Raw genomic sequence first — 24,364 nt, forward strand, 5'->3', positions numbered from 1 at the left:
CTAGTGGGGGACTTGGCAGTGTAGGGCTAATGGTTGAACTCAATGATCTTAAGGGTCTTTTTCAAACTAAACAATTCCATGTTTCTATGAAAAGTCTTCATTAAACTTCAGCAAGCACAACTGAAAACCCTCAGAGAAAAATCCAGACTCCTTGCTTGATGTGCAGCAAATTGGGAGTGACATCACCATAAAACTGGAACAATAACCCAAGCAAAGCTTTTTGGCCTGACTCTACTCCTTTGAAAATGACTGCCCTGAAGGTGGAGCAGCTACCCAGGTACAAAGCTGACATCACAGGAAAAGTTGTAACAGACCCATATGTGCATATACATAAGGAATAAGGCATCACCTGAAATTGTGTTGCTTTGTCATGTCGTTATGCCCTACCTGCTAGATATAAGTAATTTCCAAACATGTAAGGGTTATTTAAACCTTAAAACAGCAAAGGAAGGGGAAGAGGCTTTTTGTGCTTCCCATACTCAGAGCATACTTGCATTTATAGTTGTACAGTCAAGCTATTTTCAGATGTCCTGTCAGGAATGGATTGTCTGTCACAACCATTTGGAAATCCACCTACACAAACACTCATGCTGTAGTGGTCTCTCCCATCAAGCACTACCTTTTCATCAAGCAAACATTAATGAGCTTTACTTACTACTCATATTTTGTGTTGTAACACCCATGGAAGAAGATACTTACTCAGCTGACAATCCTCGCCTGTGAATTCCTCGGGACAGGTACAGTGGTACATCCTATGGCTATGGGTGAGAGAACAGGTACCTCCATTTTGGCAAGGGTTGCTTGCACAGTAATCTAGAGAGGCCACATAAGAGGTTGTTGTTAATAGGTGCTAGATAAGTCAGGCTTTGCTGTGTTAGGCATCCACTTGATTACATGAACCATTTTGGTTCAATGCATGGTGGCTTTAATACCACCTATTAAGCTAAAACAAAGTTTATCCAACCAATTTACATTAGGTTTGTTTTCAGCTGTATAGCAGCTATATTTATCTGGCTTTTAAAAACCATATGGTAAATCACTGAGCTGAATCTTCACCCCTGGAGTGATTGTCCAAAGATGGTAGGTCCAGGCATGCCTGAAGTTGTCAGAGCTGGCACTGCAGTGAGGAAGACGATGGGACAGGTGTCCACAAGATGGAGCTGTGCCTTTACACTGGGGAGGGAGGAAGGCTGCAGCTCTGCCTCTGCCCAGCATTCTGTCCTGCAACCTTCTCATTGCAACGTCAATCATCGGGATTAGGCATCTCTCTTCCAAATTACAAGAAGGACAACCCTTGACAGAAGAATTTGCTATTGCTATTTTTGGATTACATCTAAAACTGATGGGCAGCTAGAACAAAGAGGGAAATTATAAAGCAAAACACAAAGCACATCCAAGTAAATCAGGCCAAGAAAAATTAAATTGGACCAGTCTAGTATATCTCTGTTTACTAAGGAATTTTCTAAATCATGGGAAAATGTGGTGGGAGAGGAGCATATGAGCCAGGATAACCCTCTAACTACTGCAATAGAAGCTTTACATGGCAATGTGCCATGCAAATGTAGTAAGTCTTGCTGTCCAGGCAATGTTCCTGATTTCAGGCAAAGTTGAAGGATGTATCTCCCCTGAAGTTAACCAACAGCATGTTTACACCTGCTCCAGAGCTGGCCCAACAGCTTGTTTGCATTCTAATCCTCTTTTCTAATGCTCATCAAACTCTGTGACACCAGCTGTAGAGTTACTCAATCCATGTGCTTCTTCAGCTAGAGAGTGCGGTCCTAAGCACAGGATGCAACATATAGAGGCCCAGGCACACACATGCAGGGCTAAGGTGAAGCATAAATGGTGCATCCTGAAGTTTGCTAAAACATTGTGAATGTGAGGTTCCCCGGCACAGATCAAAATATTTACTTCAGAAGAGAGTGATGTAATTCCTATCAGATAGCAGGTCTGGGTGTATTCACTGGGAGTTTCACTCCAGGATAACATCAAGGGAAAGCAAGTAAAGTCAGTGACATTCCTAATCTTCCTGCTGTTGATAGTTAGGAAACTTCTAGTGGTGTAATGTTTCCTCAAAGGAAAATCCTGTATTTCCTATTCCCATTACATCCAAACCATGACTTGATCTCCAAGACATCTTCTGCTGCTACAAGTGCTCAAGTAATTTTTTGTACCCTTGTTAAAGCTACAAAAAGCACTTCTAGTCTTCCATTTCTTTCCCTCACTACATCCCACCCACCACTCCAGTCTGACCATCCAGGGGTGTTCAGTGTCCCTTCCCACCTTTCCTGGAGTCCAGCAACAACTTCTGCTCATAAGCATCGCAGTTCCCTGCAGGGAATCCTGACCACCATTAACTATCAATTAACTGGGGAGTGCTAAGTCCCTGCCTTCTCAACACTGTCTAAAGCACCCTCATGGGCAAAACACTCTGCTTGCCAGCAGTTATCTTGACTTCAGCTTCACATCTCTGAGTCTCTGCTGAATGAGCAGTAGCCTTGTCTCACCTTTCTACCCATATCTCCCAACAAAAACTTTCTGTTTCTGCCACCCATCTTCCCCAGAGCCCCTCCTGGGGTGATGCCTCTTCCTCCTGCCAGCACAGCCCACATTACTCTACTTCTTCTTTCCATATCAGTCCAGATGTACCTTGAAAATACTCACTGTCTGGCACTGTTTTCCCCATATTTGGGCCTCCCTGGGGTTTTGACCATTCGTCCAAGATTTCCAGACATTCAGAGCAGTAGTTCTACCAGACTGCCCAAGATCTGGAAGTCCCACAAATAGGGGTATTGCACATTTGTGCATATGTGTACATAACTGCAAGCTGTGGATGCACAGCCCAGCTGGTCCATGTGTGTGAAGGGGTTCACACTGGGCAGCTACTACACACACCAGAGAAGCTACTACACACACCCTGGGCAGAGGAGGAGGATGTCTGGAAACCTGGGCAAATAACCCCTGAAGGCAGCAATAATGCTCCCACAGATAGTAGAGGGAGTTGAACAAGGGCCATGGCTGTTGATAAAGCAAGCTCTGACTCTGCACAGTGCAGTACTAACAACTCCCTCCAGCAGAAACTACATACCTGAGCTTCACTTTATCCTGAGGCTTAAAGGCTGTCTGGTTAAACTTTCCCTGAATTTGGTAGATGCATTTTTCTGTATCAATGCCTCCAACACTTGCTTAGCATTGATTTGTAAGCACCTCCAAAGTTCTGAAGTAGGATCCCCACATATACATGGTATTCTTGGCCTGGAGAGTGTTTGTGCTTCAACCTTTGCTTTCAAGAAACTTTATCGCCATCCTAGTTGACACACTTCTCACCAACCCCTCATGGCCAAAGGATACTCTCTCCCTGAAATTTCATTTCATCTTGTTTTTCGAGCATCTTTAAAATGTTTGAGATTTCCCCAAATATTTAATATTTTAGTGGATTTTTTCCCAACAAAATCATATTATTTTAAAGATCAGCATTGTTCAGTTTGATTGCTTATTTATTCCCAGCTGTCTTCCTCAGCAGATGACCTTTCTTCCTGTTTGCTTGAAATTCCCTTCATCCATTTTGTCACTTTTCCTTTCAATCTCACCATAAAACTTTTCTCTTTAAGCTATGGTTGATTATCTGTTAAACATTTTTTAAATTCAAATACAGTGCTTGCTGCTTTAAAAAAAATAGGCATGTTTACAAATAAAACAGCAGCTAAGACACTTTTATTTAATTTTTAAAAATTCTAAATACTTCTAGAAATAAAGATTTTTTTTCATTTTGCAACAGCTAGCAGTGATCTCTTCCAGGTATCCCATCCATTTTCTCTTTTCTTTCCTCTCTCGCACATATAAATTCTATTTGGGCTTTTTTCTGGAGAAAAAACAGTAGCCAGGGAAAGCCCTCACTGATGTTAAGGTGCATTGACAGAGATACCCCTCGGCGAGAGGCAGGCAGACAGGGTGGCTTTCTCGTTCCAACCCACCCTACCCAACCCACCCTGCCTGTAGGTAACAGGTAAAAATGAGCCAAGAATTCTAAAAAGGCTTGCAGGCAACGAAATATCTTGCAAGACAATGGTGATGGGCAGACAGAGGGACAGAGGTGGCACAAGGTGCCCCCAGAAATGCAACACTAGGTTTGGAGAGCTGTTTCAGCTCCTGGAGGAGTCTCTTTGAGTCAGCCAGCTGTCACTGTGACAGAAACTGTTTCACTGGAGGATTAAAGCAGTCACGAGTTGCAGCTACCAATATTTTAAGCTCTGGGAGGCCACTCACGAATAACTAAGTGCAGCCCCCATAACCTGGCTCTTGTAAGGCATGAACTCCTATAAAGTCCACATTCATGTCTGACACACTTACATTGCAAAGGCACATACAGTGCTGCTTTTTTTTGGGTTGGGTCATTTGCCTCTGATCTACTGTTAATCTGTTATAAAGCCGGGCTGGAAAATAATTTAAAGTCAGGAAGTTTAAAAAGGTGATGCTATGCACTGCTTAATTTTAGACTGTCAGCATGATTCAGCTAACGTTGGCTTTTCAAGTGCTCTGGTAGATTGCAATCAGCTTGGCAGTGAGACTCCTGACACTGCGGAGAACTCCCTGAAAGGGGATGGTAGAAAATACCCTTCCTTTGAAAGCGGAAAGTGAACGTCTCAGGGCATTTGGTCATATCCTGCAGACTAAATAAGACAGATTGAGTTTAAAAGTAGTGAGATGGCAAAAAGAGGAACATGATCAGCATTTAGACATAGATCCAAAAAAAAAAACTTCAGGGGCATCAAGTTTAACCAGCGCAACACCTGATTTGTCAGTGCTGGTCTGTGTCTATATGAATTGAGAATTAGATGCATGCTTTCCTTATAAAATGAGATTCTCCAACATCCAGCTGGGATGGAGCTAGGAAGACAGAGACAAGAAAAGGTCAGTCACTGAGGTACTGCTGAGGACAGGGATGCATGTTCCCAAATGAACTTCTTGGGATGTGGTGCTTTCATTCAGTGTGTCAACTAAAGTGACTTATATCCATATATATATAGAAAGGAGAGTCTGCCACAGACCTTGACTTCCCATTTTAGACAAATTTCTGCAATGAGGTAATTGTAGCATTGGAGTGTGATGACCACATGAAGCCATAGCACTGTTCAGCTAAGTAATCCTCTCATTGTCCCTTAGGACTCTTGTAATGAATGTGTCTAGCCTCTTGCCTTCTCTGACAAAGCCCAAAGCCCAAGGAAGTCTGTTTTGGAGGTCTGCTTTTTCCCAAATGTTTATGTGCCTTCTAAACAATTAACAGGTCAAACAGACAGAAAAAGTAGCTGATTAAATGAAGGAAAAGCTAATAGGCACATCCAAGCTATGCAGGAGGAGAAGATGTGCTCAGCTCCAGCTGGAGTTCAGATTTCCACGTTGGCGTTACCATAATTTCTCTCCATGACTTCAAATTAGTCAACAGAGAGTGAATTAAAGTCTGTGTGATATACACAATTTAATACTATGGTTCTGTAGAGTCACAGAGAGATTATGGAAACAGCTGATGTGAAGGCTTGCTCTGTGTACACCAAATAAAAGGCACACTGGAGGCACCATCCCTCCTTACTGCAAAGGAGGAACCAGGTACCTGGAGCAACCCAGCAATGGCTCACCTTACCTGAGTGGTCTTTGTGCAACAAAGCACAGTGTCCCCACCTCCTGTCCCGGTCAAAGTTAGGTGTTGTTGAACACCTGAAAAGAAAATTAAAGGTGAAGTTTAGTGCAGCTTTAAATAACTGAAACTTCACGGCCTTCACACTTTGGCAACCTGGAAATTCATACTTTTTTTTTTTCTAATTAACATTACTTTCATTCAAACTCTCTTAACACCAGAGGGAGAAGTTTGCTTTCATTTTTTAAAGTTGCTCTGCTTCATTCCTCTCAAATTAAAAACAGATAAAAATGAGATGTAGAAGCAGGATCTGAGATTTTCGACAAACCCTCCAGAAAAATGCCAACATTATTTCTATTTCTAAGATTAGAAAATGAAAGACAGAAATAAAAATAAAACCAAAGCAAACAAATTATGTCTCCTTTACTCATTACAAAACAAGCAAAAGAGGACCCAGACTATTTTTGATGCCTTATGGTTACTTTAATAATCTGTAGAGGCAGGAGAATGTCCACAAAGGGACTTTTCCTGGCTTTCGGTGACAAATGTATTTCACACTCAGTTCCTTTAAAACATTCTTATTTTGGAACTTGTTAGATGAAATGAGGAAATAACTGACATGGTGGTGATTTCCGAACACACAGATAAAACCTCCCCTTTTTTTTCAGAGCAGAGGACTGAGTCCTGCACACCACGTCGCCTGTGGGAATCCTACCAAGGCGAATTTTGACAACTGCTTTCTGTACACCTTCCTTGCCCTCACTGGTCTATTATCTCCAAGGCTCAGAGCACTCCAGCGTTGAGCTGCTGTTCTTCATTTGCAGAAGTAAACTTACAGGCTTCCCCAAAGTCACAGAAGGAACATGTGACTGAAATGAGGCTGCATCTTGGGGGTCCAAGTCCTGTCCCAATGCACCATCCACCAAAACATCCTCCCTAACAAGTTCTAATGCAGAGAAATAGATATCAGCTACATGGCATTAGAAAAATTAGAGTTTACTTTATTTAATGTGCCTTATGATCTATGTTTATTATGCGTGGTTTTGTCATACCTTGAACACTTGGGTGATCAAATATTTTTTCACCCCGGGACGTCACAAGCTAGATTGAAATTTTATTGTAGTGCATGTGTACCATTTTAACTGCCCTACTTTCCTTCTTAATTAGATGCTATGTGGCATTTAAAACACTTAATTCCTGTGGAGCATTTGAACAGGCCATGTATATTAAGTTTGGTGACCTCAATTATATAAGGTGCAGTAACAAAAAGGTGCTTGGTAGTCTAGTGCAGATTAACTTGGCACATACTTAAAGAGGCTGTTTTCTCATAAGCATTAAGGCTGGTGTGACTGTTGGGAACTGATGGAAATTTCTCAATGATCCTTTGGTGGGAAGTAGATTGTGCTTTTTTAAAGGATGGTCTAGTGTGCATGAAGATTAAGATAAGGAATGAGTTAAAAGTGTTCTCAGCACTGCCTGTGTCACTGTTGGCAAAACCATCTCTGACTGAACACTTCATCTGTGCCAGCCATGATGGGGGAGGAGAATCCACACTTTTCTGACTTTTCTGAATGACATAATTTCTGATTTAGCAGAGTGATGTTATACTGAGCAGCATGGAATAGGCAAATGAAAAAGGCTCTGCATAAACCTAAGAAATGCAAGAAAACTCTGGTCATTATGGGGGGAAAAAAACATTTTTGTGCAATTCAATGCTCTCTGGAGTCTGTCCAGCAACAGTCAAGTTCTAAGCAAAGGGGGATCTCAAATTTTTCCGTCTAAAATGTTTTTGTTATCAGAGACCCTGACAGAAACTCCTTCTATCAGCTTTTCACAACCCACTGATCCTCCCACTCAATGCTCTCCACAGCCAGGCCCCTCCTTCCCTATCATCTTGCAGTGACTACGAAGAGGTTGGTCCTACCTTGTGATGCCAAGCTGCCTCCTCAGTGTCAGGCTTCTTGCCCAGTCACATAATCCTTCTATATGTTCCACCACATATCTCTCTCCCTGTCTGGGACAACCTCAGCACATCCTCAAAACTACTTCACTTGTCTCCCTCCTTTTATTTTCAAAATGCCTTCTTTGCTTTGAGGCTTACCAAAAATGTGATGATATTTCCGTCTCAGGGGATGTGACCTCCAGCAGCCAGACCAACCCAATAGGCTTATTATTTCTTTGTGCTATTTGCAAATGCACCCATGCTCAAAATTTATGAGATAGCAAATGTCTTTACGTCAGCCTGTCACATAAAATTGTTAATAAAAAGTGAAAACTTAAAGACACAGACACTGAACTAATTACACCAGAAAAGTCCACTTTCTAGGGATAGATTTAAATAACATTTTAAACCCATGCATGGTAAACAACATAGGAATGGACAAATAAAATGGTATGTCACAGATGAGGCCTAACTGGCTGATAAGATAAATGGAAAGTGGGTTATCTTACCCACTTGGGAGCCCTAACAATAGGATGTCAGAGAGCAAGCAAAGGCTCAGGACAGACTGGTGGAAGGAAAGAGCTCTGCCATCACACTTGGTGCTGCTACTCTTTTCAAGACTTGGAGGTTGCCTGAAACCTTTCTAGGTGTTGTCCTGACCATGAGAGATGTCCAGACTTCACCTGACAACACCAAACCTACCACCGTCAGCACCAGAAAAATATCAAGCCTGGTGCTTGACATGTCCCAGTTCAACCCACATGTACTTCTCCTTTACAGGACTGCCATAAACTCTCCAGGTTGTAATCCGGCTGTCCATAAAGCTCTCCTCTGCACTGTTTTCAATCTGTGGCCAAAGTTTCAAAAGTTATCTTCTTGTATTCCAGGGAATACGGTAAGATCATGCCCTTCCTATACATATCTAAGTGTACCTTTGCACAGGGGACCCACATATCCAGCACCCAAGCATAGGATAAGGCTTCTCCAGGGTATGAATCAATACCTTCCAATTTACAGCCAAAATCTCAGGCTAGGTCTGCTCCTGCCATTCCCCTTGAGCAGAATTTGAGGAATCCATCCCACCATGGAACACAGGGGCAGGGTGCTGGAAGCTTCCCTGCAACCACAGCTCGGTTCAGTTCAGACCACTGTCCCCATTTGCTCTCACAGATGTTCACTGCACACCCACTTTGTCAGTCCCCACACTGCTCTGTCTTTCTGGAGGTACCAATGAAATTCAGAAGCAATTCCAGCTGGCTTTTTTTCTCCTCAGCACAAAGGGAAAATTTACATGATATCTTTAGTAAGTTATCATGTAAGACTTGGTAAGAGGACACTAAATAGAAACTTATCTGTGAAAATAGCTTATAATTAAAGGGAAATGCAATACAGGATGCTGTTAAAGGAAGTCTATTATTTAAATACTGCAATTATTTTGTCTTCTTTCCTGTATTTTCAATAAATATTTATAAAGATACAACTTGTTTGTTGCTCCCAAAAAAAGTAGGGAGGGCTTTCTGCAGTCAGGAGCTGATTTACGTTGAAACACAGTATCTGTGTCATAGGTACCACGAGAAAACATAAAATTAAAGCCAATTGGAGAAGGCTTTGGCCCGCACTGTGAAGTCTTGCCTTGAAGTATGACTTGAGTACTAAGGACATGAACTTAAATGCATAAGCCAGCACTCTCCTGGTCTGGTCTCCTTGCATTTGCCCCCAAAGAGGTATGTTGGACCCAGCCTCCCATCATCTCCATCCTTACTAGCAGCTTGCAGGCAGGCAGGAACAGGAAGGACACAAACCTTGCCTTCACCTGCTGTCTGCCAGGTCCCCCGAGATCAGTTATTCAACGTAAGTCCAGCCTGGGTTAGTGCCAAGTCACACAAAAATGCACGGAACAGGTTTCCCAACTGCCATTCAGGGCTCTTTTACCGGCATCTCTGTGCCTGAAGCCACACGTTAAGTTGCTTTTAGCTTATAAGCAATGAGTAAACACTGGCCAGAAGGTCACCCATAGGGTGAAATGGCCTGTCAAAATCAAACAGCTCCAGCTGTCCTCCTCCCCGTCTCCCTGCTTGTAAATGGCTTTTAAAAAATCGGAAGCATGAGAACGAGCTGTCCAAGGTCAGCTCTAAAGTGTGCTCTAACCTTGGATCCCATCTATTCACAGGTTTTTCCATTTCTGTGGCCTAACTGGCTAAAAACAAATACACAGAGTGTCATGTATTAACAGGATACATCTTAAGCACTGCACGAAATTAAGTGGTTCCAAAGGTCAAACTCTTTGCGGCTACAGTTCATCAAAGATGGAGTTCAGGTAGGAAAATTATTCCAGTTCCCTTTCTTTAGTTAAGATAGTCTCAAATTCTTGTTTCCTGGAGGGTTTTCTTACCTGTGGTATAACTGTGGATATTGGGGGAATTCCAAAGTGGTCTCCTAGCCTGGAGCTCTATGTCTATTTGTGTAAGCAGTTGTGTGTTGTTTTGTTTACATTAGACCAGCACTTACACTTGAAACAGATGTGTCATCAGAAAGACACCACAGATCATGAAAAAATTAGACAGACAGGTATAAAAAATGAGAGTTCTGCCCTGCATGGGCGAGTAAAATAAACTCTAAAATATTATCTCCGCCCTGAAAACATGCGAGTGTTTGCCTTTCACATATATGCTCATCTGGGGATATATTTTCACATTACGGGTGCCCACATATTCCCTGCTTTGTTGCCTTTGATTTCTGTTAATATACACCTATTATATGGGTTTGTCTGCAAAGTTAATCTTGTTTATTCAATGCTTGCTTCAGCAGGGTTCCCATCTGAGTGCCCCTACCCCAAAATGAGTCATGAATACTTTTAATAGCTTCTGCATATGTAAAAGAGCAACCTTTGCCCAAAAGAAGGAGACCTGGCCTTAAACACACTAGGAGAATAAATCATTACCCAACAAACAGGAGTAACCTCACTTCTTAGTACTGCACTATCCAAAAGGGGCCTGGTGCCAATCTGGATAGAAATTAGAGATACCGCGGGGAGGGAGGGCAGGGAAACCAACTTTCCTCAAAAATCAGATGTTCTCTGCTGCAATACAAGTAGTGCCTGCTCAAATCAAATAACTCCTCAACCAGGTGTCCTCTCTTGCAGGTGTCTGGATCCCTCTCCCTCAGCAGAGGGTTTCTGTCAGGTTCTGCTTTTTCTGTGCAAGCTCTTGTCACTCATGTAAGTCACAGTTCCAATATGAAGGGCAGTGAGGCAACATTTCTGCTGTTCCTGAGCTTTCTGTGGTGTTGGAGTTGCAGTGCCTGGGTTACCTTCTCCCTGAGCACGAGCCTTGACCTGAGGGCCGTGACTATCAGCAGAACTGCACTGGTCTCCTTGGGCACAACACCAAGCTCAAATGAATTATTCCAAATGCAAGATTAAAGCACTAGAGGGATGACATTTCCATTTGAATGCTGTATTCATTTATAAGCAATGTCAACTTACCATTTCTTTCTGGAAAACGTATTTGAAATACACGAGTGATAAAACCTTCCACCAAACCGGAAAGGAAATTTGCATAAATTTCCATCCTCTGTAAACACTGAAATACAAGAATAAAAAACTCATCATGCAGCTGAACACCAACCCACAGGTATATATATTATATGCTATTATATGGATTTATGAAGGTAGATATCTATAAGTTTTTCAGCTCTACTTTTGACTCCATGTCTCTGCAACTTTTAATGCATAAGAGGCTTAAAATCCTATATAATGACAGAATCAACAAAGATTAATGGACTCTGCAGTAGAATAAAGATCTCAGATCATTTCAGTTCAAAATAGATTGCAATTTCTGGTACAGCAAATGCCAATTATATTCATTAATTGCAATTATCATTTCTAATTATGTAGTATTGTAATTGCATATTAAAATAATTTCTGAAGTTGTATCCTTTCAAGATCCATATCACATTGTAACATCTTTTTAAAATAATTAAGGAACCAGACAGTACAAACTGAAATAGAAACAGTCAGGAGGAAGAAAGTTTCAAAGGTTGAGGGTAGATAGATATTTTTGATCATACCACTCTCCCTTTGGGATAAGCATATTCCTTACAAATGGGGAGAAACTGATGGGACCAGTGTCTAAAAAGGGTAAGTTTTACATTCACCACATCAGTGATGGCAGTCTAAGGAAGGGTGGTGGGAGTCAAAGGAAGTCTAGTGGGAGTCTATCAGAAAAAAATCCTTCAAGACAAGTCTTGAGAATGAGAGAGGCTGAAGATAAAAAAGACAATGAAAATCTGTCAGAGCTTATTTAACCATTAAACTAAAAGCAATCAGTTTTGAAAGCCTGAAGCTTGAATGGGAAGCCAACCACTGCCATAGTAGAGAAATGGGGCATACAACCAAACTGGCAGCACAGCACATTTCCATGTCTCAGAGACAATGTACGGCTGCTCCTTGTCCTGAGCTTACCCCTTCCATGCTGGCTGGGGCTCCTCAAACTCTTAGGATATCTGTTAACCCTCACGAGCCAAGACTCATCATCTCAAAGAGCTGCCAAGGTCAGTTATCAGAATTATGGAAAAAATAACCCCTCCTTGTGGTCCAAATCCTTCCTAATCAGTTGGAATTACGGTCACTCCATCTGCCCTAACTATCCCCTTCTCTGTCAATATGAAATAGCCACTACCAGCCCCTCTGCCATCCTCTTGTTGATCCTAGTTTGCACTGTCTGAACTAATTAAGCAAATGTTCGAATACCAACCTTCTCTATCCAATACCTCTCATTATAAGTAGTTAGGAGAGTTGTGAAAATACATCCCCATTCAGAAGACATATTGCATCCCAAAGGCTGTTGAAGACTGTTATAAGCTATAATGGCACCACTAATGGCCTGATTCACATAATCTTTAACAGCAAAAGCACAGAAATAAAATAAAATAAAATAAAATAAAATAATAAAATAAAATAAAATAAAATAAAATAAAATAAAATAAAATAAAATAAAATAAAATAAAATAAAATGGAAGTCTTCAATGCCTGCACACACCCAGGATGTTTGTTGGCTGCCATCAGAACAAATACAACCCAGAAAGCTGCATGGGGCTCAAACCCTTTTCCCACAGAGAGATCAAGGGCTGTGGTAGAAATCGAACCCATACATACAAAGAATTTATGTGCTTTAAAGTGATAGGGAAGACACAGCTCTGATTAAAGGGAGTTACACATCTCCAGCCATTCCGCTTCATGAGTAAATATAAAGCCACACCAGCTCAGACAAACTAAAATCTCATCAGCACCGTCCCATTAATCTGCACCTGAAGGAAAATTACCTGAGATTCCTGAGCTAATCCCAAATTCCCCTTTAAGCAGAAATTAATATTGGCATAACCATTCCATAATCCTTATTCATGTTGAAACAAAGACGGGCTTCCTACCGACTTGCACAGCACAGACACACACAAGCAGATCCTTCTTACTGTCATAAGACCTATTGGATTTGACTTTTACCTTGTCGGCGAGTGAACTCATGTTTTGAGCCTTTTCCTGACCCAGATTTGTGGCGCTACAAAGAGAAAAAGAGAATGTAGATTGGAGACACAAATTCACTCTGGAAACCATCCTATTGGGACAAATGTATTTTCCAGGGTGCCCTGAAACTGCGTTTCTCCCAATGTTTCTGCAAATATCTCATTATTTGCATGTGATTTTTGGTGGGGCACAGTCTGGTGAAAGAGAGCAGATACACGTTGGTTGGTAAAAGATCTCTGTTAAACCAGCACAATAAAACAAAGGCCAAAGCTCTGCTCCTTTATATCTTTCTATTGCCAAGCGACACATCTCCTATTTCTCTCAGCAGGAAGCATACCTGCACTCTGGGGCCAGTTCACAATTACAAACAGTATCTCAGTATTTGACTTTTCCTGCAGTTTTGCTGTATCCCCCAGGGCATTAGTTACAAAAGCAACCTGCAGCTGTGTTTGGGTTTGCCGATCAGCAAGCAAAGAGCACTAGGTTGAGATGATTTTAAGCCACAGGAAATAATAAAAAATGGTAATACACATAAAGTGCTGCTGCCACTAACAGTTGCCAGTGCTGGCAACTAAACTATAGCAAAATAAAAATATTAAAAAAACAGCCAAAGAAGCAGCACATCATGAACATAGAAGTGGACAGGGGACGTAACAAGTGAGGGTTAAGAAAAAGCTGTTGCTGGGATATATAGGAAGGGCTTGAACCATTCTGCAGAAAAAAACAATTTTTGCAATCTACACTGACTCTACCAGCACTGAGCAGTCTGCAACTGCTTCAGCCAGGGATGATCTTTTCCTTGGCACCATGAATATTTCTCTCTGTTCCCACGTGTAATATCTGAGGAGATACTTCTGTAATTCTCTGGGATAGTTGGGATTATAGCATTGTTTAAGTATAACTTATAGCATTGTTTAAGTATATCTGAGTTAGCTTTAACCTAGCTAGTGAAATAGGGCTGCTCATAAGGTCCAGGCTATTAGCTGTCCTACTAGTACATGGTGGATGCCAGGCCATGGTGGGGTTTAAGCCAACTAGTAAAGTCAAACCATCACGGCCATGCTCAGCAGTGCTTCAAGTGCCTAGCAGATATACCACAGAAAAGGCACAAAGCACGTGATAAAAAAATGTAAAAAAATGATGTGGAAACAGGGAGTGGTCTGAGAAGAACAAGATAGCTACCTAAGCTGGCCTGTTCAGTTACCAGACAGCAGTAAAGTCTGTCAGGGGAGCACTCTCCTACCATGCTACTGCAGGTACCTGGCTTGTGTCAATACATTTCTGAGATGTATTTTCAAAGGATTTCAGTTTTTGTGGTCTTTCCTCCCCTCCCATTCCTCGTCCCTGGCAGGGCATGGATGTAAGCAATTGCTTTAAACACAGAAATGTAGAGTACCATCTATCCCCCAGGCCCCCCATTTAGTCAGCACCGCTGCCAACCTTCATCTAGCAAATCCATTTTGTTTTCCATTTGAAGCTCTCATCCTCTTGGTCTGTTTGGTGGCTTCACTCATCCAACCCCAAGGCAACATGGTCTTGCCAGGCAGCACGTAGCTGATCCACCACTCCAAAACAGAAGAATCAGACTTACCGTCTTTGCACAGTCACTGCTCAGAGTCAGAGCCAAGACAACAGTGAAAGGAGCACAGACTTTCATCTTTACTTTCCTCTCATGAAGGTTTTGCCTGGTACAAGGAAACTTCCAGGGCTGGGCTGAAGTGGAAGGGTGAATCAGCAATGAGCTTTCATAAGGGACTGTGATTTACTTCACTTTAGGGTATTTTAGTTTTTTAAGTAAGCAGAGCTGTTATCGTTGTTAATCATTAATGTCTTCATGGATAGAAGGGAAGGACATGTAGGGAGAGACTCTCCCTAAACCACAGGGAGTTAGTTAAGAGTTTACAAAGTGTCTGACCCTCAGAGATGATCCCTGGTATAATCAGCAAATATTGAACACTTCCAGAGGAGCTGATCCAACGCTGCTTGCAACCAGAGATGATTTATTATCCAGATGTTCCCCTTCTCTCTCTCTTCAGGAGCTAATTAAAAGCATGGTGTATCAAAAACAAGGAGCTCAAAGCAAGCCCACTCAGGAGATGGGATTACATTGCAAAATATGGACCAGATCAATGCCAATATCAAACATAAGGATTACTCATTAACAGATGGTTACCTGCCCAGCTGTGACTTGCAACAGCAGCCTTCCAGCAACAGATTGGGAAAGTTACAAAGAAAGAAAATAGCCATTATTCTGAAAACATATTTTGTGTACCAAAAAGCTCCCTTCTGCCACCATCTGAGTAAAACCATCTCTGTCTTGTAAGAGCCTGTCTGAGAAAGCTGCAATGCAAAAGCATTTTTAACAGGGATGCAAAGGGTATTGCTAAAATGGAGATTTCACCAGTGGAGTGTATTTCAACCCCACCTTGCCTCACAACCAAAATCCACAGGTTTGGCTGGTACAACTGTGCCTGTGCTCGAGGCTTTTGCCAGCCATGTCCTGTCAATCAGGGACCGCACCTCTTCACACCCAAAATCCCCAGAGCCATAACAACAGAAAGAATACCATAGTCCTTGCTTAAGTTGTGTGCTACCCTTTGAAGTTTCACCAGCACAGCTATGGAAGGGATATGATTATTTTTAATTTTTTTGACCCAACAAGACCATGGCAGTAGGGCCCAGCAGTGCAGTGGAGCTACTCCCTGCACAATTTTGACATGATGGTTTATCACGTTGGAGGGAATTTGCACTGGCTGTGCTATCACACTACTGTGGCCTTCATCACAGTAATAGTTCCAGTTAGTACAAGTAGGCATATATAGATTTATGGACTAAACTTTCCTACTGTGAGCAAGGCTTGGAACAGTAGGAACCAGGCAAATTTGGAATTTTCTTCCCAAAATCCAGCAAAGACCAAACAAGCAGAAAAAAATCTTTGCCCCTATGCGTTGCTTGTTACTGGAAGACTTGAAGTAAATAAAGGTTCAGAATAGACTTGTGGAATAGATTTGTCTTATTTTCACTCATTTCAAACGTGGAAATAGGATGTACAGGCAGTCTGATCTGCCTGGGGTCTCCTGGCAAAGCTGGAACAGATCTCCACTTTCTACCTTCATTCTTAACTTTGGCCGTCAGGCTTCAAATTAGTAATGCCTGTACAATGGTTTGTAGACATCTACTTACCACTGAGGCTACTGAAGTTATGCAAAGAAAGAGCAAAAGAATAGCATTAGCTGCTGTTCCATTCAGAGTGCAAAAGTTCTGCAGAAAGCGAGGAGCGGGGGAGCAAGGAGAGGAGGAAGATACTTCTTTAAGGCTGTGGAAATACCCTCTTCCACCCACTTCCAGAATGAAAATCATCCACTTCCAGGACCACAAACACCGTGTTTGTATGGTGACCAAGTCACCAGGTTGTAGGAAAGCATTTTTGCATACCTAAAAATAACAGAGAAGAAAAGGAAGAATGCTTTCTGTGTCCGTGTGTATACTCCCAGTTGTAGTTTGTAGGAAATGATCTACATCAAGAGCTGCAGAGTGACTTTCTGGGGAGTCACAACTCTAAGCTTTTAGCTCAAACTGATTCCTTAACATAAGAAAAATGAAGAAGCACCAACACCAGGAGCCACTTCAGTTGATAGGACGGTGCTGGCACAAAGCAAAAGGAAAAGACATCAAAGCCAGGAGTTGCAACAGCTGCCAGAGGAGCACCACCATAAAATGGGAATTACCCCTGAGTAAGGTCTGAATAATGACCAAACAGCGATTTCAGGGCTCAGACAGATCTGAATCATTAAAAACCCTAACGGCTACATGTATGCTGCCTGCCTTGGTTCAGCAGAGAGGTGTCTGAACAGGTCTTATGGCCACAGCGAAAAGGCAGAATTTGAGGTGTGGTTTTTTGGTAAATTATGTTAAATGATCAGTGACTCTTTCAGGTGTTTATAACCAGAAGAAACTCTGCCTGCCTTCTTCAGGCTTTTTGTAGAATCAGTAAAAATGAAGTATGTCACACCTTTTTTTTTTTTTAAGAAACATTGTATCATTGGCAAGAAACTACTCAGAAAAAACTGAAGATTAAGTTTTGATATTTGAATTCTTATACACTTCAGAGAATGTTGGGCATTTGGGAGTTCATAAGTGTGAAGAGTATGATCTTGGTTAGAGATGTGTGTCACATGTGAACCTTGTGGCCATGAGCAGTACAAGTGTGCACAGAGAGACAGCTGAGGAGCAAACCTGGGGAGAGAGAGATGAGATGTGTGAATGTCTGGTTTTATGCCATTCCAGATAGAACCATCCAGCAGCACGGGCCTGGGTGAGCTGGGAATGACTCCAGAGGCAGAGAGGCACCCACTCTCACATTGAGGTATCACCAGACTACATGTTCTTAAGACCTCTAGGGTGCCTGCCATGAGTGAAATGTCTTCTGCTGCAGGGAGCAGATGCTTTTTGGTTTGTATCCCTGCAGACTGTGAGACCCAGGGCACTGTCCCAAAACCATCGTCCCATGGGTCGGGCTGACGAGCTGCAGAGCTGCTCTCCACAACCTTCTCAAGTCAATTCCTCTGTGACTCACTATTTCCAGCGTAGTGACAGAAACTTCCAATAAAGGGAAATAAGAGTCAGGTGTGTATGGAGCTAATACTGTAACAACAAGGAGAAACACAATGAAGATATGGAAACAATCCGTATGGTAGTCAAGATAAACTCCCTTAGATTTTAGACTTCATCTAGTGCCCATTTCAGACAAGGTTCTGTAAAACACTAAATAAATACAAATATATGTGTGTATACATATACATATATATATAAAAGAAAGAGAAACTCTGGAAATAGGAGCTAGAAGAAAGACTTGGGTTTGGGGGGACAGAATATTTGGCAGCTCTTAGGCAACTCATCCCACAAACAAAACTGAAGCTAGAGTCTGGTTCTTGTTTTCAAAGAAAATTCCATTTTTCTTTTAAAGGAAGGTATATTCTGATTCTTAATTTTGCTGCACATAATATTGAACATTTCCTGTGGACACATAATCCAAATGTATTTGGAGCCAGATTCTGCTACTACTAAAGACAGTGAAAAGTTTCAAAATAAGGCTAGGAATTCTTTATCATGTTTGCAGGCTGTAATCTTTCTATATCAAAGACTAAAATCCCTTAGTTTCAGCAATCATTTTCCCCTTTCTACTGACATCATGGGAAAAAGAAAAGGCAAATAAACCCACAATAAATGAGGAGAAACAGACAGAAATCTTACTGTAGGCCATGTAGTACATACTGATAATGCTGCCTCATACATTTGCCTTTTCTTCACTTCCCACATTGCAATGTTTTTTATTTCTTAAAATTTAACAATAATTAATAAAAGCCCAGACTGAGTCCAGACTCCAAACTGCTTAGTAATAATGACATAATATTAGCAACCATCCTTAATCATTAAGTATCAACAAGAAGTAAATTAAATGAGTCAGCCATCAATATGAAATAGTAAAATTTCAGGGGTTTTTTCCGTCAATTAGTTGACTAGACATAACTGAAAAGACAAGTCTAAACACACACACACCCCTGTTTGCATTCATTTCTATGTACCAGCTACCAAGAAGACTCTGAGAGGGCTGTCCCATGACTGCAAGGTTATGTGTTCTCCATTTTTTCTGACCATTGTAAATGTTTCTGAGAAAACTTCCACTCAGCTACTACAAAACTGAAGAAAAACTATAAACTTTTCTAATGACTGACCCCCCCTGTATTTTTGCAAATTTCTAAGCTTTTTTATAGTAACAAGATAACCCCAACTAACTGGATAATGTTGCCTCCTAAGATGATCTGACTTCACAGCTTTAGTTGGCATTATTGCTATGAAGCCCAGACTCAGCTTCCTGGATAAGGAGATGGTTGCAGGAGCAGTGCTGGCAAAAGGAACTAGAGCAAGATCTAAAGTCTCTGCAAGCATGCTCTGCCCAAGACCTTTATACAACCTGAACTGGAAGTAATTAGAAATATTTCTGGCATTAAAAATACAACTTTGGATTTATATTTCAGGAATGGGTGGGATGCAAGCCAGCCTGTGTGCAATTCTGCTCCTGGTGTACTAGCAAGGGACTCAATACTGACCAGAGACTGACTCACAGACCAGCTCAACTCTCTTCTCTTTTCCTCTAGGGGACCTGCAAACCACACTACAGACCTTTTTGTCTGTCGGGTGGGATACCCTTCATCTCTGTTGCTTGAGATCATTCCCATCATCCTGGGAGCCATTACCAAAACTCAGCTGTCCCTGTTGCTTAATGAATATCCTAATCACCAGAACTGAGGCTAACACTCCTGGGCTAAAAGTATAGTGACTTTTATATATATATACACACACAAAAATAAGGCAACACAGCAACATTGGGAGTACATGAGGAACCCTTTCTTGTCCCTCCTTCACCCTCCTCAGTTGCCCCAGTATGAGAGGACAGGTCACACCTGCATTGGCATATGGTGCAACCTCAATCTTGTCACTCACATTCACAGGTAAGAACTGAGCATCCACCTTCTTTTAAGTCTCCTGCAGTGGTGCCTTGAGAAAAGCCATTGTGTTTCTTTTGCTAAAGCAAAGAAAGCAAGCTGAAATCACTTTGCTTGTTTGCTTATTTCAGAAAGAAAAAAGAACAATTTTGGCTCAAATCAAACTTAAAAGTTGAGTTATTCATATGGGCCTTAAACAGTGTAGGACCCAGCTACACTGCAACCACAAACATCCCCTCATTTCCCTGGAAGCTTCAGAAAATCCAGGGGGAAAATATTGACATGGTTTTGGCTTTCAGAGAAAGGTGGGTCTCAGTCCATCCCCTCCTGCACTAGACTTTGCTGTCAGCATTCACAGTCCCCATACTGCACATAAACTCTGCCACACTGTACCAGAGCAAACAAACCCTTTCACAAACCACCCTCCCCTCTCCTCAAGGCAGCAAGGCTGGTAAAAGCGCAGCTGCAAGAGGCTGGTTGCTGAGCAGCTGAGACCCAGCAAACACAGATTTGGAGCTGCAGCATTTAGCAGATAATCCTGGGACAGAAAGATACGCCTTCACCCAAATGTTTACTCCTCTTCACTCCCCTCACCTCCCACGCTCCCCCAGCACCTCCAGCAGCTCTCCTGGCTTCCCTCACCTGCAAGCTCACAGATCTGGGGTTTTCTGCACCAATTTCCTTTCTGTTCTCTCCAGGGACTGAAACTGTTCTCAGATCTATTGTGTCTTCTTTTTCCATCTCATTCACTCATCACCCTCATCCCCTCTGACACATTGGCTGTGGATGTCCCATCCTGGCCCATGACCTTGCCATCAGTCTCCAATGCCTCACAGTGTTCAGCAGCAGAGGGATTATCTTCCTTCTATGCCCAAGACAGTCTCATGTGTTACCAGGTTTTTCCTTTTTCCACTGCCTTCTGCAGGGCTTGGGACTCTCCTTTGGCAGTTCTGCAGATCTTCACACTACCATCACATCTCCCTATGGACATGGATTTTCTCCACATGATTCCTCCAGTTGGCCTTGGCATGTTTCTGTTAAATATCACACTTCACCAAACCCCTCATCCTGGTGTTTCTCTGGCACTTTTACCCTCTTATCTCACTGCTGCCCCTCAGACGTGGCCTCCTTGGTTGCTCTCCACTAGCACCTTCTCTTCCCATGCTACTGGGTCTGCACTCAGAGCTATACCAACCTCAAAGTCGTAGACCTCATGAGTCCCTCTCCAGTCACAAGGTATTGTATTCACCTCCCTCAGTCCAGAGCTGCACAGCCTGTCCTGATGGCCTGTGTCACACAGGAGCAGGCACAGGACCCTCCACAGCCCAGCACTCAGAAGCTGCAGCCTCTCAAACAGGCTCTCCATCAGCAACACGGACGCAGGCCACCCCCTCCTCTTCTTCCAGCACCTAGGAAGGCTCTCCTCATTATTTTATACTTTCCCTGTGTCTGTGACCCTGCTTCAGCCTTTCACGTGACAACTGCCAACACTTCCCAAAGAGGCATGTAACACATCGCTCAGGCTGAACTCTGTGAGCACAATCTCCTGTACACTGGTCCCCATTGGCATGGGTGGTTGACCTCAGCAGGATGTGGTATAAGACAAAATCCTGACGGTGATTTTTGTCTTTTCAATTGACCACGCTTGTGTGCACTGGTTTTGTAATGGCTTCATGTGTACTTCTCTGTGAAACCTCATTTTTAGCCAGATACAGCCAGATACAGCCACCGCAGGTATCTATTGCAGGTACATATTTTTAAAGCCTTTCCTGCAACTGTGGTCATGAATATTTTTTTTGATGCATCCAGAAAACTTTGTTTCTGCTCTGAAGAAAACAAATCATATAAAAGTTGCAAGGGAAGAGCTGGGCTTGAGCTGCAGAAACATAACCAACCTGTGCTTTTATACCCCTAATCACACAAATCTGTGAGTGATTTGAAGCTCTGCTACAAGCCACAGTATGCTGAATCTTAATTTATACATCCCAGACATCGATCTAATCTAAGCTTTTAGAAGTCCATTTCATGATAACACTTAGTTCTGTTCATACACCCAGATGTCATGATATATCTAAAATACTATGCCTGCAACCAGTCTAGGATGTGTTTGCATGAAGAGACTCCTACTGTATGAATAAGAGTGGAAAGTAGGTAACTGTATTTTTCAAGGACTTTGGTATAAACCTTTGCCAATAACCCTGGCTGAAACAGTAGGCCCATATACAGAGGCGTACGGGGTTTTTTTAGCTGTGTACTCACTGAAAACTGACAAGAAGAGGTGTGGAGGCACCCACCTTCCACCGATGCCAACACATTTAGGTAACTTCAGCACAGGCTGATTTGCAATTGTTAGGCACGTACATTTTTAGCTGTGCTCAAATTTCTGCTATTCCACCCACTTGCTTCATTAGCATATTAGACGCCCCCATGGCATACTTTAAAATGGTCTATAAGTCAAGCATGTGTGAGGGAAGGTGGCTCCACTTCTGCAGCTGAAGGCAGCTGAAGTATTCCCTTTTGAAGGGGGAAAGAGCACTAACAAGGAAGAGACAGCCCCATGGGAAGCATGCCAGACCCACAGCCTGCCTCAACTTTGGGACGATTTCCTGTGGTAAGGTGGAGAGTAGGGTTCACATATAATGCTCTCAATTATTCTGATTGCAGGTCTAATAATATTCTGTATGGAAACCTGTATATACGTACACATCCACATTTTCTGTATTTTTTTCATATATATATATATATATACACACATACATACATACAAACCTGTAAGGGACTCCTCCAGCTTCTCCCCCCAGTCTCCCTGCTGCCAAGTTCTTGTTCCTGTGCTGGAGAAGGACCCTTGGACCTCAGTCCCATGTTCCAGGATACACTTAGGAGAGCTGGTAAGCAGAGAGATAAGGCTGCCTCCTGGAAGGAGGGGCACAGTGTCCCTTACCTGGGCACCCCTCTCACTGCATACAAAAGCCAAACTACTAGCCTTCTCTATTATCTCCTTCTGCTCTTGCCTGCCCATGGTCTCATCCTTTTGGATACTGCTGCACAGTTTTTTCACCAAATCAATAGGGATTCTGTCCCTGACAAAATTCCAAGGCCGTTTTTCCTGTACTCCTAAAGGTAAGGCAGGCAGAGATGTCCCAGGAAGAACCAGGTGAGCAGCCCTCTCCCCACCGCACAAATCCTGACTTCAGAAGTGATTGTGTACCACTCCCTGTCTCATCACTGGCCTCTAGAATAGGTTTAGGCTAAAGATTTCACAGTATGGTCAATACCTCTGCTGTATTTCCTTCTCTCTCTCTTTTTTCCCCCCATTTTCCCGTATCTCCAGTGCCACTCCCTGTAATTGCTGCAGAAATGTCATTGCTGCTCTGTGTAATTGCTGCAGAAACAATCTGAGCTGTCATTGAACTACATTGTTCACAGATCAGGAGGAACTGGCAGATCAGAGTCACCCCACCTAGTTTCAGGGGCCTCCTGCATATGTATTTACATCTGAGGTAGGTATCAAGGTTCACAGCATAAGCAATGGAGACCTTGAAAATATAGAAAAGTTAAAGTTAAGGTATGACTCCCCTGTCCAAAAGTATGTTTCTACTCAAGGATGAAGCAAATCATTCTTTATATCCATGGACAGTATTAAACAAAAAATTCTTTATATCCACAGACAGTATTAACTATATCTGTAGCAAGCACATAAAGTAAAACCAGTGTTTAGGATACAAAGGCAATTTTGGAGTAGACACCTAATGTTAGGCAAGATCCCAACTGCATTCTCCCAAAAGAGAAACCACAACTTTCAGATCAGCTTTGCTAAGTCTATTTTGAACTAAACTGGACTTTCTTTTGCTCACAGGAGGTCAAATTCTATGTACTACAGAGCTGTCTAGAAAGGAAAATTATATCTTATGATATCACAGAGTGGGTGCTTTAGTAGTATAAGCAACAAATGGCAGCAGAATCTCATACCTCTGTATCAGTCCCTTTCCCACAACAGCATAAAACAGGCAAGATGCAATGGGAGAACCAGCTTTCTCCAGAAGATGGAGGCAGTGCAAGACCAATGGAGCTTCCCCATCCTGCATCTTCCCACAGGAGATGAACATCTGACTGCCCTCACCCTCTCTCCAGGGAATGAAGTTGTGGTATGCGTTGTGCTTTGGATTTTCTAACACACACATGCTCACACTTTAGTCAACGCTCAAATGAGTAAGAGCAAGATCAGAGATATGTGCCCACCATCATGGATTATCTCCTGGTTGCAAACAAGTTTCAGCTAACTGCTCTGCATACAGAGGGCTGATCTCAGCCAGGCATTGCTTCATCCTGGCCATAGAACCGGCTCTGGAAATTTTAAAATCACAGAAGAGGTCGAGGTTATGTAGCTGTTGTTGATGGATTTCATATTGTTCGTATACTGGTAAATACAGGCAAATAGCTGCTGAAAAGGATGCATGTGCAAGTCCATAAATGAGGGAGAACAGTAATTAAAAGGGTAGTTTCTCCTCATCACATGGTTTCATATTTACAAAAAAGACTCAAAGCATTAAGAAAGACCCCAGTTACCTCTTGCAGGAATGGGGAGAAGAATTAGTTTCATTTTTGTGCCCTGGTCTAAGAATGTGCCACTCCAATAGGTTTAGCTTTAATCAGATGAACTTCTAGCAGACCTTTAATTTCCTTATCAGTCTGGAATTGAGGTGTGAATCTGCACATAACTGAGTTATATACTATTTTGAGATTGTGAGATCTTTGCAGGCAGA

The 24,364-nt window shown here is 42.3% G+C and overlaps 1 protein-coding gene across 1 annotated transcript in view; it reads right to left on the minus strand.

Annotated features, from left to right (window-relative positions):
• HGFAC (HGF activator) overlaps positions 1–14,880 on the minus strand; it is a 43,165-nt gene extending 28,285 nt beyond the window's left edge. The window contains exons 1-5 of the mRNA XM_051798353.1: positions 14,687–14,880; positions 13,075–13,129; positions 11,059–11,155; positions 5,639–5,712; positions 700–813 (exon numbers count right to left, since the gene is read on the minus strand). Coding sequence (XP_051654313.1) covers positions 700–813; positions 5,639–5,712; positions 11,059–11,155; positions 13,075–13,129; positions 14,687–14,752 — 406 coding nt within the window. The 5' untranslated portion in view covers positions 14,753–14,880. The remainder of the gene's footprint in view (positions 1–699; positions 814–5,638; positions 5,713–11,058; positions 11,156–13,074; positions 13,130–14,686) is intronic.
• Between the last annotated feature and the right edge of the window lie 9,484 nt (positions 14,881–24,364).

Source organism: Manacus candei, unplaced genomic scaffold, assembly GCF_025592945.1.
Source record: "Manacus candei isolate 608988 ecotype Guabito, Panama unplaced genomic scaffold, ASM2559294v1 h1tg000048l, whole genome shotgun sequence".
Classification (NCBI taxonomy): domain Eukaryota; kingdom Metazoa; phylum Chordata; class Aves; order Passeriformes; family Pipridae; genus Manacus; species Manacus candei.